At 40.9% G+C, this 17,872-nt stretch overlaps 2 protein-coding genes across 6 annotated transcripts in view; both read right to left on the reverse strand.

Annotated features, from left to right (window-relative positions):
• LOC311016640 (uncharacterized protein) overlaps nucleotides 1-2,507 on the reverse strand; it is a 3,750-nt gene extending 1,243 nt beyond the window's left edge. For 2 of the 3 annotated variants that reach the window (XM_084014479.1, XM_084014478.1), the window contains exons 1-6: nucleotides 2,275-2,507; nucleotides 1,228-1,581; nucleotides 922-1,002; nucleotides 653-733; nucleotides 258-356; nucleotides 89-126 (exon numbers count right to left, since the gene is read on the reverse strand). In XM_084014479.1, the coding sequence (XP_083870605.1) occupies nucleotides 89-126; nucleotides 258-356; nucleotides 653-733; nucleotides 922-1,002; nucleotides 1,228-1,581; nucleotides 2,275-2,314 (693 nt within the window). In that variant the 5' untranslated portion in view covers nucleotides 2,315-2,507. The remainder of the gene's footprint in view (nucleotides 1-88; nucleotides 127-257; nucleotides 357-652; nucleotides 734-921; nucleotides 1,003-1,227; nucleotides 1,582-2,274) is intronic. The other variant, XM_084014480.1, reaches the window with a different exon arrangement.
• A 4,369-nt stretch (nucleotides 2,508-6,876) lies between these two features.
• LOC311017531 (uncharacterized protein) lies at nucleotides 6,877-16,423 on the reverse strand. 3 transcript variants are annotated; one of them, XM_084015935.1, is made up of 7 exons: nucleotides 16,370-16,423; nucleotides 14,987-15,340; nucleotides 14,693-14,773; nucleotides 14,424-14,504; nucleotides 14,012-14,110; nucleotides 13,843-13,880; nucleotides 6,877-7,661 (listed from the first exon to the last, which is right to left on the reverse strand). In XM_084015935.1, the coding sequence occupies exons 1-7, from the start codon at nucleotides 16,407-16,409 to the stop codon at nucleotides 7,512-7,514; spliced, it is 843 nt and encodes a 280-aa protein (XP_083872061.1). In that variant the 5' UTR covers nucleotides 16,410-16,423; the 3' UTR covers nucleotides 6,877-7,511. The 3 variants fall into 3 exon arrangements, with proteins under 3 accessions (XP_083872061.1, XP_083872062.1, XP_083872063.1); XM_084015936.1 differs by lacking the exon at nucleotides 14,693-14,773; XM_084015937.1 differs by lacking the exon at nucleotides 14,424-14,504.
• Between the last annotated feature and the right edge of the window lie 1,449 nt (nucleotides 16,424-17,872).

The raw sequence follows: 17,872 nt of genomic DNA on the forward strand, positions 1-17,872 counted from the left end.
CTAAAGCAAAAATAAGGTCTGTATAAATATCAGGTGGTTTCCACAAACACTAATGATGTGGGGATGTCCCAGATGTACTTAAACTCACCTCTATGACATCAGCATACAGACATTCGACAGGAGATTCTGAAAAACATTGTGTTGAGAAGATTAGGTCTGCTGCTTAAACATCTGGCAGAACGCTGTTTGTGTGTCGTTGGTGTTTTGTTTCTGTGAAGGGAGTTTGTCGTGCGTGTGTTTGTGTCCTGTCGCCTCACCTTTGGGTTTAGTGGCCTTCTTTATGAAGAAGATCAGCACAAGTGCTACAGCGATCGTGAATATGACGACCAGAGTGAGACGCACATACAGCTCAGCACCTGTGGTCATTTGAGCAGAGGATCACGTTTGTTTTCCACTTCCTGGTTCATCATAAAATATCTGGGAGCATAACTGGACTGATGAGTACATGTGTAACCCATTCATGTTTTGTTTTTTTGCCAACTACTGGTCATGTCAGCTAAATATTTAAATCATTAAATCAATAGGTCCTGAATAATAACTCTATCCATACAAGCATACATACTTGGCTTAAAAAATATATAGTGTACTAGCACAGCCGTTGATAATTCAATGAGCATGACGGCCAGAGTCAGACCTGCATACAGCAGCATACCTGTTTGAGCTGAGGAACAAGTTGATGAGACACATGTTGGATTAGGTTGGACAGTCTGGTTTGGTTCTGAAGAGATTGGAGCTGTGAAACATTAAATCAATAGGTCCTGAATAATAACTATATCCATACAAGCATACATACTTGGCTTAAATACAAACTTTTCCAATTAAAAATCATTTGAATTTTTAAAAATATATAGTGTACTAGCACAGCCGTTGATAATTCAGTGAGTATGACAGCCAGAGTCAGACCTGCATACAGCAGCATACCTGTTTGAGCTGAGGAACTAGTTGATGGGACAAACGTTGGATTAGGTTGGACAGTCTGGTTTGGTTCTGAAGAGATTGGAGCTGTGAAACATGAAAAAAAATGTGACGGTGGGAGTTTTTCAGATATGTTACAGATGAAATGATCTTAAGAGGAGCATTTATCAGGGTGTACAATGATGAAAAAATGTTGCTCTTTAATTGTTAGACTAAACATTTAATAAAATGTAAATGTTAATAACATAAAGTTATTTGAAACAAGAGCAGCTATCAGTAAACAATTCATTCCAAGGCTCTCAGGAAACTCACCGTCTTTAACTCTGATCTCAAACTTATCGTACGATGGCGAAGCTGTAAAAGATCTGTGCAAACCACATCTGTACTTTCCTGCATCAGACCTAGTCAGCTTTGTGATGCTCACAAACAGAATTGTGGAAAATACTGGAAAAGTCCCTTCTTCATATGCAATGCTGTATCTGCCACTCTGAGCTTTTACATCATCCGTTTGTAAGAGAACGTCTCTGTCTTCACATTCTTCCTTACAGAAGATCTTCGTCCTTCCAGAGAAAGGGAAAGAGCATGGAACTGTGATGTTGCCTCCTTCAGTTCCTGTATGGATGTTGGTTTCTGCACTGATGACACCAGTGTTTCTGTCCTGCAGTGCTGCGGAAAATATGAACAATTAATAGTTATAATCTGTTCAATCAGTTTGTGACCAAGGTGGTATCACAGGGCCGACATGTAGAGACAGACACCATTCACACTCAAATTTACACACAATTTAGAGTCATCAGTAAACATCCCGATCCTGCATGTCTTTGGACTGTGGGAGAACCCGGAGAGAACCCACGCTTACACGGGGAGAACATGCAAACTCCACACAGAAGGAACCTGAACCAGGCTGCAACAACTTAGACATAAGAGGATGGGGGGCTTTAGCTCCTCCTAGCTGAGTGCCTGGTGTCCCTGAGCAAGACACCTCACCCTAATTGCTCCTGACGCGCTGGCTGTCGCCCTGCGTGGTTGACTCCGCCGTCGGTGAATGAATGTGTGTATAAATGGGTGAATGTCAGTCATTCCTGTAAAGCGCTTTGGATAAAAGCGATTTACCATAAGAGGATGCTTCAATCATAACATTCTATGCTCTTTTACACTATTTTAATCAAGTAATTAATTATGATTTATGATTGGAACAACTTGACACACACTGTGGCCTCTAGTGTTGACCAGCAACATGTCCTGAAGTGATGACGCGACGACACAGACTCCAACCGTGAGAAACTGTTTAAAGTTTAAGAAAATAAAAGATAACAGTAAAACAAGAGGATGATTTAAACAGAAAGTGAATGTACTCACAGAGGAAGAAGAAGCAGATCAAGCTGTGATGGACGTTCATGTTCGATGTTGATGGCTAAATGCAGCCTCTCTTCCGTCTTCATTGCTAAAGCAGGAACTCTACCCTCCTTCCTTCCTTATGTTGGTTTGTTTCCATTGCAGACTCAATTGACCGCACGTATGATTGCACATCAGAACCGTGTTTGTTTGTAACTTCAAGCTGTGTTGATGTCGTGTTTGCAGCATTACCAGAGTGAGACACAAACGCAGCTCAGGTTCTGTGGTTGTTTGTTAAATGCATATCAAGCTGTATGGGAGAAGACTTACACTATCGATTGAGGCCATGTTTACAATGTTAACTGAGATAATGAATCAAGTGATAAGTATTGTCATTTTCTTGTAGACTTCCATGCAATAACCCTAACCCCAACCCTAACCCCCTAAACCTGTAGAACCAGCTGTCATGGTGAGCGGGTGGCTGCTGGGAGTTTTAAACACTGGTCCAGGACCTAACCCTATCCCCCTAACCCTGTAGAACCAGCTTGCATGGTGAGTGGATGTCTGCTGGGAGTTTTAAACGCTGGTCCGAGGCCTGCAGAACCACCTGGCACAGTGAGTGGGTGTCTGCTGGGAGTTTTAAGCACTGGTCCAAGACCTAACCCCAACCCTGACCCTAACCGTGCACAGTTTGGAGTGATTGGTGTGAGCACAGGTGGTGGGTAAGTTGTTGCACTCCTGGAACACCTCCTTAAGTACCGGTAGGCTGCCTCCCTTTAGCTGGCTTCTCTCCACTCTTGTTGATTTTGAATGTGTTTCAAAAAGACACAATTTTACTGTTCACCAAAGAATACTTAAATAAGATTCTTCTATGTTCATAATTGGATTAATTTCCCCTGAGTTATTTACCCCCTTTTCAACAGACATTTTCAGTGATTCATTGTTTGCCGTATGTAATTGAGGTCTTGGCAGATTTCCATAAGATATTGTCAGGCAGTCAGATTTTGGTGGCCTCTTACCTACACTCTCACCCCACCATATATATATATATATATATATAAATATTAATATATATATATATTGTAGTGGCACCTTCAAAGCAAATTAGGTGACACTAGTCAGCAGGGAGTCTGATCTTCGATGCGTGTCCACAAACCAAAAAGGTCTTGCTCATGTCTCAGTTACTTCTTTTATTTCGTACAATTCTTTACATCTCAAAAAATGTTAACTCACGATCAAAAGATGTATATATATATCTATATCTATGTATATAGATATAGATATAGATATAGATAGAGAGAGAGAGAGAGAGAGAGAGAGAGAGTGATGTGTATGTAATATATAAATATATATATATATATATATATATATATATATATATATATATATATATACACACACATGTTATTTGTGGTTTGGTTTCCATCACTTCTTCTCTGCAGAGATTGCTGGTTGAAACTAATGTAGTAGCGTGTTTGTAAAGGTGTGTTCAGCAGTTTTCTAAACTCTCTGGGTCTTTTATTTTTTATTGGCCCCATACGTACACATATTATGAACTGCAAAGGTTCCCCTTCAGGTTTATCGCTCCACCTGCACCCTGTGTTGAACTTTTAAAGGATAGTCTCACAATTTTTTTAAACCATGTTTAGTTCCAAACTAAATCTAACCAGACGTGCCATTTTCAAAGACATTTTCATATTCTTATCCAATCAAATTGCTGCCATAGGGTTTCCAAAATGTAACTTCGAGTTCACTGCCTCTGTAACACTGTAGCCCTGAGAGGTCACTGAGACTGTGATAATGAAAGAATCTGACATAAATGCCAAAAATAGCCCTCCCTATTTAGATTTTTTTCAGTTGACAGTCAGTAAACAAAAAAGCTTTCTGCATTTGACAATCATGTAACTGCATTTAAAAGCATCTTAAAACAAAATTGCTCGTGTTGTTTTGCTACTTAAGCAAAGTATATACTCACTTTACTGTAGAACACATTATTTATCTTTTTAAGTGCCTTGCCTTAGGGCACCGGAATAATAGTTCTTCCTATTTTGTCTGTCCTTGGATGCAGGGATTCAAATGGGCAACTTTATCTTCACCTCTCTTCTGTATTTTGACCTCTGTCTTGCTCTCATGTTGTAGTCCCTCCACTAGTTTGGTGTGAGCAATCAGCAGACTACTACTCCCTCAGGTGGTCACAGAGGAGCAGTGCATCCTTCAGACAAAATGTGAGGATGAGAAGCTTTCAGATTGCACTGAAACCAAGGAAACCATCGCTGTTGTCATTGTCTCTGCTGCAATGTTGGCATCCTTGAAAATGAGTTTCCCCATTCTGTTTGCTTTTTTGACATTTAATCAATTGTTTGAGAGAATTTGTGACTGATTTATTATTAATAATATCAACTAACAAAACAGTGGAGGTTGTAAAAACTGATGGGTGAATAGACAGAGCAGCTCACGTAAGGCAAAACAGGCCTTTAATGACTGATATTATTATTATTATTATTATTATTAGAACAACAAAGAGAACTTTCTTGAAGGGAACTCACTGTAGCTACAGACTTCCTCATTATGTCTGCATTGTGATGCAAATTCAACTACTAAAAAGACCTTCCTGTTCATGAACTACCTTAAAAAACTCAAATATTATTTATTCTGTTTTTACTGTATCATAAAGGGACAAATATTTAACCAAACTGAGGCCTCTAGCGAGTTGTTGGTGCCTGTTTTTCCTCCATGCTGCAGCACGAAAAACTGCTGTCAGGACACAGTGAAACATTTTATCTGCTTCACCCGAAGCCAAAGTGGGCATTTTCTTTTAAAAGTGGTTACCATTGGTTACAGGCGGCCATGTTGGAAGAGAGACGGCACAAACGATCCCTGTGGGGCCTCTGTTGTTTTTGCACTTTTGCCTTTTTGCTTCACAATCCTGAATATTTATTTAATCACTAAGTAACAAGCTGAATAATATTTTTCTACATAATGTGTTTCTACGTAACAATGTGCAAAGTATGTTATTGTATTATTGTGTATTGAAAATTGACCGAGTCACTGAAATGTATTTAATGCAAATAATCCTCCAGATGAAGAATCATGTTTTTGATGAAACAGTCAGAGCTGACGATGCAAAGCAGGTAAAAAAAGTTGTTTTTTTTGTGTAAAATATTATTCTTCATCTTGAGGCTTTTTTTTTTTTTACATCAATGTTCTTCCTTTGATGTTATTTTCTGTCGAGTGTTAAAAGGGACTTTGTTGTATTTTGGAGTCTGGGTTCGTTTGAGTGTTGGAGCAGGAGAGCTGATGATGTGGACTTACAACAAACTCGTTAGCTTTCAAGTCGGGTAGGGTTTTGTTTTTCAAACAAAATGTGTTCTTTCCACCGGGCCATTCATCTGCACCCTTATGCATCTTGCAAGTAGACAACCATGGGAAAGAGGGGCAAAGCCAGTTTCATTAACGTGTTGAACTAACCAGCAGGGCTGCACCCAATAGTTTGAAGCTTCATTCATTTAACATTTGAATAAAGTTAAAGATGAGGCTAGACTAATCAGTCAGTGTTTCCACTCGCCGTGCACAAAAGAAGGCCTGCAGTGACGAGTTATATTCTTAAAGGATGTAATTGAATGAAAAATTAGAATTTAGGATTTTGTTTTGACTTTTTTTTTGTCATAATGCCATAAAATATGACGACAGACATTTGCTTCGGTACATGGAAGACAGAAAAGAGAAATTGTTAATTGTTTATTTTTTTTATTACAACAAATTTAATGGAAAACCATGTGTTTTCTGTCTCTCAAAACTCAACAACGCACATTAGTTCTTACTGAAGATGTAAAAAAAAAAAAAAAAACTCACAAATATGTGTATTCCTTTTAAAAAGGCTTAGTAATTTCTTGAAAAAGCTGGACACTGTAATTTTTAGAGAACTTGATTCAAACTGCAGTAAATGGTGCACTTATTGGGGACTATTTTTAGCAGTGGATGAATCTACATGTTGTGCTAGTGAGTTTTCTGTGGCCCAGAGGAATAAGATAAGATCATGCTTTGACACTAAGATGTGCTAGTAGATACATTGATTGTTGGTTTTGGTCTTTTCATGAGACAATATTGACAATTGACAATAAGAAAAACAAAACAAACTTGCAACAACGGCATGTTCCGTTAAAGCCGGGGGTTTGGGTCGCATTTCTCTCTCCTGCAGTTTTCAGAAGTGAAGAAGAACCCACAACTTCAAGTTTGCACGGAGACACTTTCGAGCAGTCATGTATTTAAACTGTTCTCTTTGTGAAATTCATGTCAGGAAAAAGTACATTTTGCAGCAGGACTTCCGTTATCAAAGTTGTTATATGAAAGATGTTCAAAGAGGAAGCACTATTACAAAATAACTACACATTAAATATAAGACTCTGCTTGAGAGTACAGAGCAATATTCCAAAGTAGTCTTCTCTAAATTAGAGATTAGTAATATTGATTCTATGCAGCATTTATTCTGTCAGCTGACCTTCATCCTCCTCCTCCTCCATGTTTACCTGTAACGTGCCACAGCATTTATTTTCACCTCTTTTATCCAAACCTCACATGTTGTGTTTAGTTTGTTTTGTATCAGGTCATTATTATTATGTTCTTTTTGAACACAGACTGTAAAAGGGAAATATTTACCAAGTGTTTTGTCTTCCTTTTGTTATTGTTTTTGAATGTTAAGTTAAATTAATTTGTTTTTTGTATGTTTTTCTTAGATTTCTTTTTTATGGACAACGTGGACGAGCCATGTTGCAATTTGGCATGTGATGCAGAAAGAGAGAGAGAGAGAGAGAGAGAGAGAGAGAGAGAGAGAGAGAGAGAGAGAGAGAGAGAGAGAGAGAGAGAGAGAGATGCAGGGAACTTGTGAGAACAATTAATAATATATTTTGTAAAATGCATTTGCAGTGTCTTTTTGTGCTGCTGCGTCGGTGGTTACACTGCGTGGTGACAGTTTGGTATTCAACACAAAAGTGAAAGATTTGTGGATGACAATATTTTCTAAAAGATAAAGACCATATACTGTTTGAACTGCCAATGCTCGATTCATGTCAAGTTTATTTTCATTAAAACATGTGAATTACTACTTGAATTTGCCAAAGTTATTTAACAGATGTGCACATCAGCTGGGAGTCATTTGTGTTTGGATTATCCTGAGCAGCTGAGACAGTGTGAACCCCAAATAACAATCTAAATACTTTAACGGTAATGTGTAATTTGTACTTTGGTAATTACCAGCCTTGAAGCTACAGCTGATGTAATGTAACAGTGGCGTACAGAGGAGTTGAAGCGTCTTCCGCATGGCTGCTGTCCAAGCTCACTCCTGTCATGGGGACAGAGTAGACGACGTAATCTGCACTGCCACAGGGAGGCGCTGTTGATTGAGGAGCCCTGTACTGTGGGGGGGAAACAAGAGCTTTAATCCAGAAGTCTGAAAGAAACCAAAGAGAGATCAAAGCTTATCACTTAAGGATTGTATGTATGTACAGTGTTTCCCCTACCATTGTACAGGCCTGGCGGGGTCGCCAGGCCAAGGAGACCTGCCGCCAGGCCAAAAAAAATTATCAATATGCCAAAAATAAGCCACCTATCAATTCATTCATAAATCAATAATCATTTACATTAGGAGCGCCTCCGCGCAGCCAGTGGCGGCGCCAGAGTATTTTTTCTGGTTCAACTACGGTGGGGCTAACTCATACGACGGTGGGGCTCAAATCAATGTCAGAATTTCAATGTGAATATATAACAACACCCAGTGGCGCTGCCAGCCGCTATCCAGTACGCACTGGGAGGACTTTTTTTGAAGGTGGAAAAAAAAAATTGATGCTGCTGAACCGGGCCGGATGCAGCCGCATTTGAGAGGACGATCGCGCGTGTGTGCGCAATTGCGCATAGCGTGTGTTGGCCCCTCCCCACTACACAATACAGCTCGGCTCTAGTCTCGTAACCTCTCTGCTGCTGAGCACTGTAGGCCGAGCCGATGCATGTCTCTCTCCCCGGGCCGGCAGAGTTATCATACCGTACTGTGCGTGCGTGTCCAAGCGTGTGTGTGTGTGCGTGGAGTGCTCACAAGCGTCACTACACTGAGACTAGGCGCGTCAAGCGATATGAGCGATTTTTATGACTCTTTAACAATTTTAGATATTTTTTTATGAATATATTCTGACTGACTTTTTCGGGAATTTTCGACGTGCTATAGTATGACTTTTTTTTGGGAGGGGGGGGGGGGGGGGGGATATGACTAAGCCTTTTTATAACTATTTTGCACTCACTACACTCAGATTTTGATTGACACGCGATATAGAAGCATATGTTAGGACTTTTACATCATTTTTACAACATTTTATGAATTTTGTCGATTTTTCACTTTTTTTTCCTGAAAAAATTGATCATGGCTTTTTATGGCTGTTTTGGACTGACGTCATGACGTCAAGCGAGATGAGCGATTTTTATGACTCTTTAACAATTTTAAATATTTTTTTATGAATATATTCTGACTGACTTTTTCGTGAATTTTCGACATGACCTTTTTTTAACAATATGATCAAGGCTTTTTTTTTTAAAGATTATTTTCTTGCATAGACACCTTTGTATTTAGCGGTGGATAGAGAGGAAACATGGGAGAGAGAGGGGGATGTGACATGTATCAAAGGATCTCCAGCCGGGATTCGAACCTGAGGCTGCTGCATATATGCAGACATGGGTAAATGGCATGCACTCTAACCACTCAACCACCTGCCTGCCTGCCATGAATAAGCCTTTTTATGACTGTTTTGGACTCACTACACTCAGATTTTGATTGACACGCGATATAGAAGCATATGTTAGGACTTTTACATCATTTTTACAACATTTTATGAATTTTGTCAATTACGCATAGCGTGTGTTGGCCCCTCTCCACTACACAATACAGCTCGGCTCTAGTCTCGTCACCTCTCTGCTGCTGAGCACTGTGGGCCGAGCCGATGCATGTCTCTCTCCCCGGGCCGGCAGAGTTATGATACCGTACTGTGCGTGCGTGTCCAAGCGTGTGTGTGCGTGCGTGGAGTGCTCACAAGCGTGCGCTTGTGTTTAGGTCGGGGATGGAGGGCACAAAAAACTATTTGCACCGGGGCCTATCACCATGATATAGGCTACACTACTGATTTCACTGATACTGAAAACATTAGATTTTGTCTTAAAAAAGTATTTTTCCATTAGTTGTTGTATTTGCCGTTTCTGTGCGTACATTGAAATTGAATCCTGGCGGCGGCGCTGACAACACCCTCCCGCAGCTATAAACACGCACACAGTGAGAGAGAGAGACAGCGAAACGTGAATAGTTACGTTAACAGCCGGGACCCGAGTGGTCATCTTCCTCTGCAGGTGTCAACGGTGCGTCCGTAGTTTTATCCAACACGCCCGCCACCGCCATCTGTTGTTCCGTCCGACGACGTTTAAAAACAAATGTATCCATGATCAATTTTGACCATCTTACTAACATTAACTTAACGTGAGTGACTATAAGCCGCTAACGCGAACTGCTAGAGCCAGGTAGCTTACAAACTAGTAGCCTGCGGTCTCTGTGTCGAGCATACACTAAAAGCGGGCTCACATGAGTGACGTTGACGTACGGACAGTACAGTCTGTTAATGAACCCAGATCAGTGACAGTTGTCATCGCAGCTGCCTGAATGCCGTTACGACGTGACGTGGTGTTGCTGTTGAACTCCGCACTTTTCTTGGTTATTTTGTTGTTGTTTTTTTCTTGGTGGTTTTATGGTAGGGCTAACGGTAGGGCTGACACAATTCTTGATGGGGCTATAGCCCAACCAAGCCCCTCCCTGGCGCCGCCACTGCGCGCAGCACAGTAGACTTGCTCCGCAAGACGCGCGGCCGCAACAATCCTCGCCGCGCGCTCCCGCTACGTTCTTCTTCGTGTACTTTACGCGCTTGATGTTGTTCTGATGCCGCTCTGCCTCGTTAAACCACCACGATGTCGCTTTCTACTTTGAAAACACGGAAAGTTTACACTGTATTTTGTGGGGTTAGGGTGCGGAACAGGACATGCATTTATAAGAAAAATGCCGCTGTGTGTCTCCGTCCAAAATCCGCTTTCCTCGCGCTGCCTGCTCGCACAGATCCGCTCGTGCGCACATTCGCTGATGCAGGTCGAGTGTTGTCGAGAAATATATGCAGAGACGGCGCTCCTTCAAAACAACATCAAGCCATGCGTGTGTAGTATTAGGACGTAATGACGTATGTACAACCGGCTAACGGGCCAAAGCCCGTTTGGGCTTGAGCAGTGTGAATGCAAGCCGCGGGGGACCCCCCTGGGGCAGTGCCGAGGCACGCTACTGATTGTGCCCTTAGGCAGCCTATGTTAAAAAATGAGCTTTGTTTTTTGATAAGCTGTGGAACTCTGAGTTAACCTATTTCCCCCTGAATTTCTATGAACTATCAGGCTGTTGAGTAAACCTATAAAACTTATATTTTACTTGATAAAATAAGACAATATATGCACTCATATGTCGTTTTAGTGTTTTACAGTATCTGTAGCTATTAATGTGATGCTCCTCATTTTCCAGCCATATTTTTCCAGCCCCTAATTTTGGATAATTTCCATCAACCGGCACCTTAATAAGTCACTCTCTCCTTGAATCCTTGAAAACCTTGAATACACTCTGGTTGAACAAAAATGTTGAATGCAAATATAATAATTGCAGAATTGCAGACTGCTTGCTGTGCCACCTGACTTAATCCAACTGCACCAATACACCATCCCACGCGTCTCGTCTGTTTAGGGTTTTTTCGGTGGGTACCACCGGGCCTGAAAAAAATTCTAGGGGAAACACTGATGTATGTATGTATGTATGTATGTATGTATGTATGTATGTATCATGGGCGAGCGGTCATAATAAGCTATAAATGCAGTGCATGCCCAAGCCCTTCAATAAAAATAATTGAAAATATTAATCTGGCAGTGTGTTCAATTATACAATACCTTAGTTTTACTGTTTTGGTCTTAAATCCGTGCCTAATCTGTCCCGTTTTGCTTGCGAAAAGCTGGAAAGCTGACAGCTTGTTTCGCGCATGCGCACTGTGACACCGACTAGTACAGTTACTGCTAAAGGCCGTGTTTACTGTAGATGAGCGTTTTGAATGGCAAAAAAGCTGTCAGTGAAGCAGCTTATCTGCCAACGCGCATGCGCAAAAATGACTTGTTTGAATTGTTCAGCGGGAAACTGTCAGTGGTTCATTCATTGTGTAGCCTGGTCAAAATGGCTGAAAATATTAATTATATTCAGGCTTTGCGTTCAGTGCCGTTTTCGCGGAGACCTTTTGAGGAAAAGAAAGCTATAATTTCAAGTGGTCGGCCTACTCCTGAAGTAAATATCACAAAGACTGCAAAGAATTCCGTCCGTCACTTTCAAGCTAGCGCGTATGAGAAACATAAATGGCTAGCTAGCCGACCCCCCTCCCGTCAAACGATCCGGTCTGACAGCGACATATTGCCTGTTCATTCATGAAAACCATCTCGAAACACTCTCAGTCAAACAAGGTGGGGAATGAGAAATCTGCGGCGCTACTAGCCTAGTTCGTTTTAAAGGAGTCATCACCAGGAAATCGCAATTTCTCTTGTTAAAACATGCATATCTGTGTTTGACCTCAGTTGAAACTTGCCTGAAAGGCTGGAGTTTGAAAGTGGCGCCGTTTTTTCGCTTCTGCTCTTTTTCCGAACAGGAATAGCACACAAGGTATGCATTCCTAAAGCACGAGATTTTGATTCTGCGCCTACGGTGACGTCACCGTGGAGGCTACTTGCATAAGCCCACCCCTCTTTCACCACCCAACCCCCCCCCCGTCCGCTACCTGACGTCCTGCTGTAAACGTGTCTCTTCAACCGTCTCTGGCTCTTCACTCTCCGGTTCGGGTTCCGACTCTGGTTCGTACATAAATGCCTGAATTCCGTAAGGTTCGTCATTTAGTGTGTGCGCCATGACAGGGGGCTGTTTATGTTTTGGAGTCTGCATGCAGGCAAGCCCCCCCGGCTCTGTCCTTCCTGCGGCAAATCAACGCGCGCCTCATTACATATTATACAATGCACATCCGGACCAGTCAAAACCTTGCGCGTAATCTCGCGTGATAAAATCGCGGTACGAAAAAGGGTCAGAACAAGCTCAATGTTTGATTAAAATTTGTTTTTTTTTTTTCTAATAAGTTTTACGAATTGATCCAAAGCGATCCAAGGGGGGCTGGATACGTATAAAACCAGGTTATGACTCCTTTAAAAACACACCGGCAGCAGCACCTATCTGAGACGTGGTGTCAGTGAGTTTTGTAAATGCTGTGCGGAAAACCAGGTCTGTGATTGAGGTGCAGACGGGTGAGTTTGGAGCTGACGAGAGGATCGCGCTGACGACCGTTTCGTTAAATTTTTCTCATTGAAAAACTATACAACTGGCATTTAGATGATGTTCTCCATAAAAAAAATAAGTGAAATACTGTAATAACAATTCAGTTTTAGTAATCAACCGCTTATAGTGATCAAATGTACTCTGGACCAACGTGATCACTACAAGCTGTTTCCACTAACCATATTATATTTTTTATTAAAAAATATAATGCCCCCCCACGGGCGCGCATGGTATTGACACTTCAGCATGACCACAGTAAACGGTCACCACTCGCCACTGGTATGTATGTATGTATGTATGTATGTATGTATGTATGTGCAGGACGCCAGTCTATCACAGGGCTGACATGTAGAGACACACAAACATTCACACTCACATTTAGGCCTATGGGCAATTAAGAATCATCAATTAACCTATCCCCATCCTGCATGTTGCCTCCATGCTTGGACTGTGGGAGGAAGTCGGAGAACCTGGAGAGAACCCAGCTAACACAGAGAGAACCCAAAACCGACAGTGGTACCCACTACTGTACTATGACTTTTTAAAATATTTTTGCTATACTATGAATTTTTCATTTCTTTTCCAACATACTTGACTATTCTTTTTTTTTTTTAAGTTTTTTATAAACAATTGTTTGTCAGGTCAAATAGCGCAGGTTGATAGAAGACTGCGTGGAATACCTGAGTTTGACAATTTGATCCGGTAGAGTGCATTTTAATTTCTACTGCCTAAATTGAAGAGGTCAAAATGTGCAAAGAAGCAATAGTCACATGTGTCAGGTCAAATAGCTAAGGTTCATAATAGTGTTTATAAGCACAGACATCATGGCTTAAATCCTTATGAAATTCATTAAGTTGTGAGGTGTCACATCCGATGACAATGTCAAATATATGGTGACATTTTTAAAGTCCGCTATTAACAAATAATGTATGTAAAGAAGCAGGGTGTCTAATTAACACTAATTAGCTTTTGGATTCTATCCTATCTGCACATTAAACATGTTTCAAAGAGGGAGGAGGACGTCTCATTTCCTCTGCCGTACAATAAAAATGTGATTTTAGCAGGTGGAGTCTAAAGATTCTGTTTTCTGGAACTAAAGCAAAAATAAGGTCTGTATAAATATCAGGTGGTTTCCACAAACACTAATGATGTGGGGATGTCCCAGATGTACTTAAACTCACCTCTATGACATCAGCATACAGACATTCGACAGGAGATTCTGAAAAACATTGTGTTCAGAAGATTAGGTCTGCTGCTTAAACATCTGGCAGAACGCTGTTTGTGTGTCGTTGGTGTTTTGTTTCTGTGAAGAGAGTTTGTTGTGCGTGTGTTTGTGTCCTGTCGCCTCACCTTTGGGTTTAGTGGTCTTCTTTATGAAGAAGATCAGCACAAGTGCTACAACGATCGTGAATATGACGACCAGAGTGAGACGCACATACAGCTCAGCACCTGTGGTCATTTGAGCAGAGGATCACGTTTGTTTTCCACTTCCTGGTTCATCATAAAATATCTGGACTGATGAGTACATGTGTAACCCATTCATGTTTTTTTTTTGCCAACTACTGGTCATGTCAGCTAAATATTTAAGTCATTAAATCAATAGGTCCTGAATAATAACTATATCCATACAGGCATACATACTTGGCTTAAATACAAACTTTTCCAATTAAAAATCATTTGAATTTTAAAAAATATATAGTGTACTAGCACAGCCGTTGATAATACAATGAGCATGACGGCCAGAGTCAGACCTGCAGCATACCTGTTTGAGCTGAGGAACAAGTTGATGAGACACACGTTGAATTAGGTCGGACAGTCTGGTTTGGTTCTGAAGAGATTGGAGCTGTGAAACATTAAATCAATAGGTCCTGAATAATAACTATATCCATACAAGCATACATACTTGGCTTAAATACAAACTTTTCCAATTAAAAATCATTTTAATTTTAAAAAATATATAGTGTACTAGCACAGCCGTTGATAATACAATGAGCATGACAGCCAGAGTCAGACCTGCATACAGCAGCATACCTGTTTGAGCTGAGGAACTAGTTGATGGGACAAACGTTGGATTAGGTTGGACAGTCTGGTTTGGTTCTGAAGAGATCGGAGCTGTGAAACATGGAAAAAAAAGTTTTTCAGATATTTTACAGATGAAATGATGTTAAGAGGAGCATTTATCAGGGTGTACAATGATGAAAAAATGCTGCTCTTTAATTGTTAGACTAAACATTTAATAAAATGTAAATGTTAATAACATTAAGTTATTTGAAACAAGAGCAGCTATCAGTAAACAATTCATTCCAAGGCTCTCAGGAAACTCACCGTCTTTAACTCTGATCTCAAACTTATTGTACATTGGCGAGGCTGAAAGAGATCTGTGCAAACCACATCTGTACTTTCCTGCATCAGACCTAGTCAGCTTTGTGATGCTCACATACAGAATTGTGGAAGATACTGGATAAGTCCCTTCTTCATATGCAATGCTGTATCTGCCACTCTGAGCTTTTACATCATCCGTTTGTAAGATAAAGTCTGTTTCTTCACATTCTTCCTTACAGAAGATCTTCGTCCTTGCAGAGAAATAGAAATAGCATGCAACTGTGATGCTTCCTCCTTCAGTTCCTGTATGGATGTTGGTTTCTGCACTGATGACACCAGTGTTTCTGTCCCGCAGTGCTGCGGAAAATTTGAACAATCAATAGTTATATGCAGTCTATCACAGGGCCGACATGTACAGACAGACACCATTCACACTCAAATTTACACACAATTTAGAGTCATCAGTGAACATCCCGATCCTGCATGTCTTTGGACTGTGGGAGAACCCGGAGAGAACCCATGCTTACACGGGGAGAACATGCAAACTCCACACAGAAGGAACCCGAACCAGGCTGCAACAACTTAGACATAAGAGGATGGGGGGCTTTAGCTCCTCCTAGCTGAGTGCCTGGTGTCCCTGAGCAAGACACCTCACCCTCGTCAGGTTCGGGGAAACGGAGACTCAGAAAAAGGGGGTGAGGACCCAAATGCAGTTAAAAAGGTTTTATTTCAATAACAAACTAAATACAAAACCAAAAACTAAGACAAAAAACAAAGTATCAAACCAGGAAGACCTCAGGGGCAAAAACACCAGTCAAAGAAACACTTACGAAAAAGGAACCAAAACACGAAGAGACACGGGAGGCAGAAACGAATAAATCCATGGACATGACGTGGTGCAGCAGACAGGGAGTGACAGACAGCGACAATGACAACGACAATGACCCAACAATGAGACAGGGGAAACACACAGACTATATACACAGGGAGGCAGGGAGCTGACGAGGAACAGGTGAAACACATCAGGGCAGGCATGGTAATCAACATGAGAGGGTGGGGGAGTCAAGACAGCGGAAACAACAAGGACCAGGAAGTACGAGACAGGGAATCACGAGGGCAAAATTACAAAATAAAACAGGAAATCAAAATCAAGAAAACACAGATCATGACACACTCAGATCATGACACACAGATCATGACTTCATCATGAGTAATTAATTATGATTTATGATTGGAACAACTTGACACACACTGTGGCCTCTACTGTTGACCAGCAACATGTCCTGAAGTGATGACGCAACGAAACAGACTCCAACCGTGAGAAACTGTTTAAAGTTTAAGAAAATAAAAGATAACAGTATAGAAACAGAAAATTAATGTACTCACAGAGGAAGAAGAAGCAGATCAAGCTGTGATGGACGTTCATGTTTGATGTTGATGGCTAAATGCAGCCTCACTTTCGTCTTCCAAAGCAGGAACTCTACTCTCCTTCCTTTCTTATTTGGTTTTTTTCCACTGCAGACTCAATTGACCGCACATCTATGTATGAAGGCACATCAGAACTGTGTTTGTTTGTAACTTCAAGCTGTGTTGATGTCGTGTTTGCAGCATTACCAGAGTGAGACACAAACGCAGCTCAGGTTCTGTGGTTGTTTGTTAAATGCATATCAAGCTGTATGGGAGAAGACTTACACTATCGATTGAGGCCATGAAATCATGTTTACAATGTTAACTGAGATAATGAATCAAGTAATAAGTACTGTCATTTTCTTGTAGACTTCCATGCAATAACCCTAACCCCAACCCTAACCCCCTAAACCTGTAGAACCAGCTGTCATGGTGAGCGGGTGGCTGCTGGGAGTTTTAAACGCTGGTCCGAGGCCTGCAGAACCACCTGGCACAGTGAGTGGGTGTCTAATGGGAGTTTTAAACGCTGGTCCGAGGCCTGTAGAACCAGCTGTCAGGGTGAGTGGGTGTCTGCTGGGAGTTTTAAACACTGGTCCAAGACCTAACCCCAACCCTGACCCTAACCGTGCACAGTTTGGAGTGATTGGTGTGAGCACAGGTGGTGGGTAAGTTGTTGCACTCCTGGAACACCTCCTTAAGTACCGGTAGGCTGCCTCCCTTTAGCTGGCTTCTCTCCACTCTTGTTGATTTTGAATGTGTTTCAAAAAGACACAATTTTACTGTTCACCAAAGAATACTTAAATAAGATTCTTATATGTTCATAATTGGATTTATTTCCCCTGAGTTATTTACCCCCTTTTCAACAGACATTTTCAGTGATTCATTGTTTGCCGTATGTAATTGAGGTCTTGGCAGATTTCCATAAGATATTGTCAGGCAGTCAGATTTTGGTGGCCTCTTACCTACACTCTCACCCCACCATATATATATATATATATATATATATATATATATATATATATTGTAGTGGCACCTTCAAAGCAAATTAGGTGACACTAGTCAGCAGGGAGTCTGATCTTCGATGCGTGTCCACAAACCAAAAAGGCCTTGCTCATGTTTCAGTTACTTCTTTTATTTCGTACAATTCTTTACATCTCAAAAAATGTTAACTCACAATCAAAAGATGTATATATATATATATATATATATATATATATATATATATATATATATATAGAGAGAGAGAGAGAGAGAGAGAGAGAGAGAGAGAGTGATGTGTGTGTATATATATATATATATATATAGAGAGAGAGAGAGAGAGAGAGAGAGAGAGAGAGAGAGAGAGAGAGTGATGTGTATATATATATATCCATCCATTTTCTACCACTTATCCTGTATTCAGGGTCGCGTGTGTATATATATACACACACATATTATTTGTGGTATGGTTTCCATCACTTCTTCTCTGCAGAGATTGCTGGT

Source organism: Eutrigla gurnardus (assembly GCF_963514095.1).
Source record: "Eutrigla gurnardus genome assembly, chromosome: 8".
NCBI classification, from domain to species: Eukaryota; Metazoa; Chordata; class Actinopteri; order Perciformes; family Triglidae; genus Eutrigla; species Eutrigla gurnardus.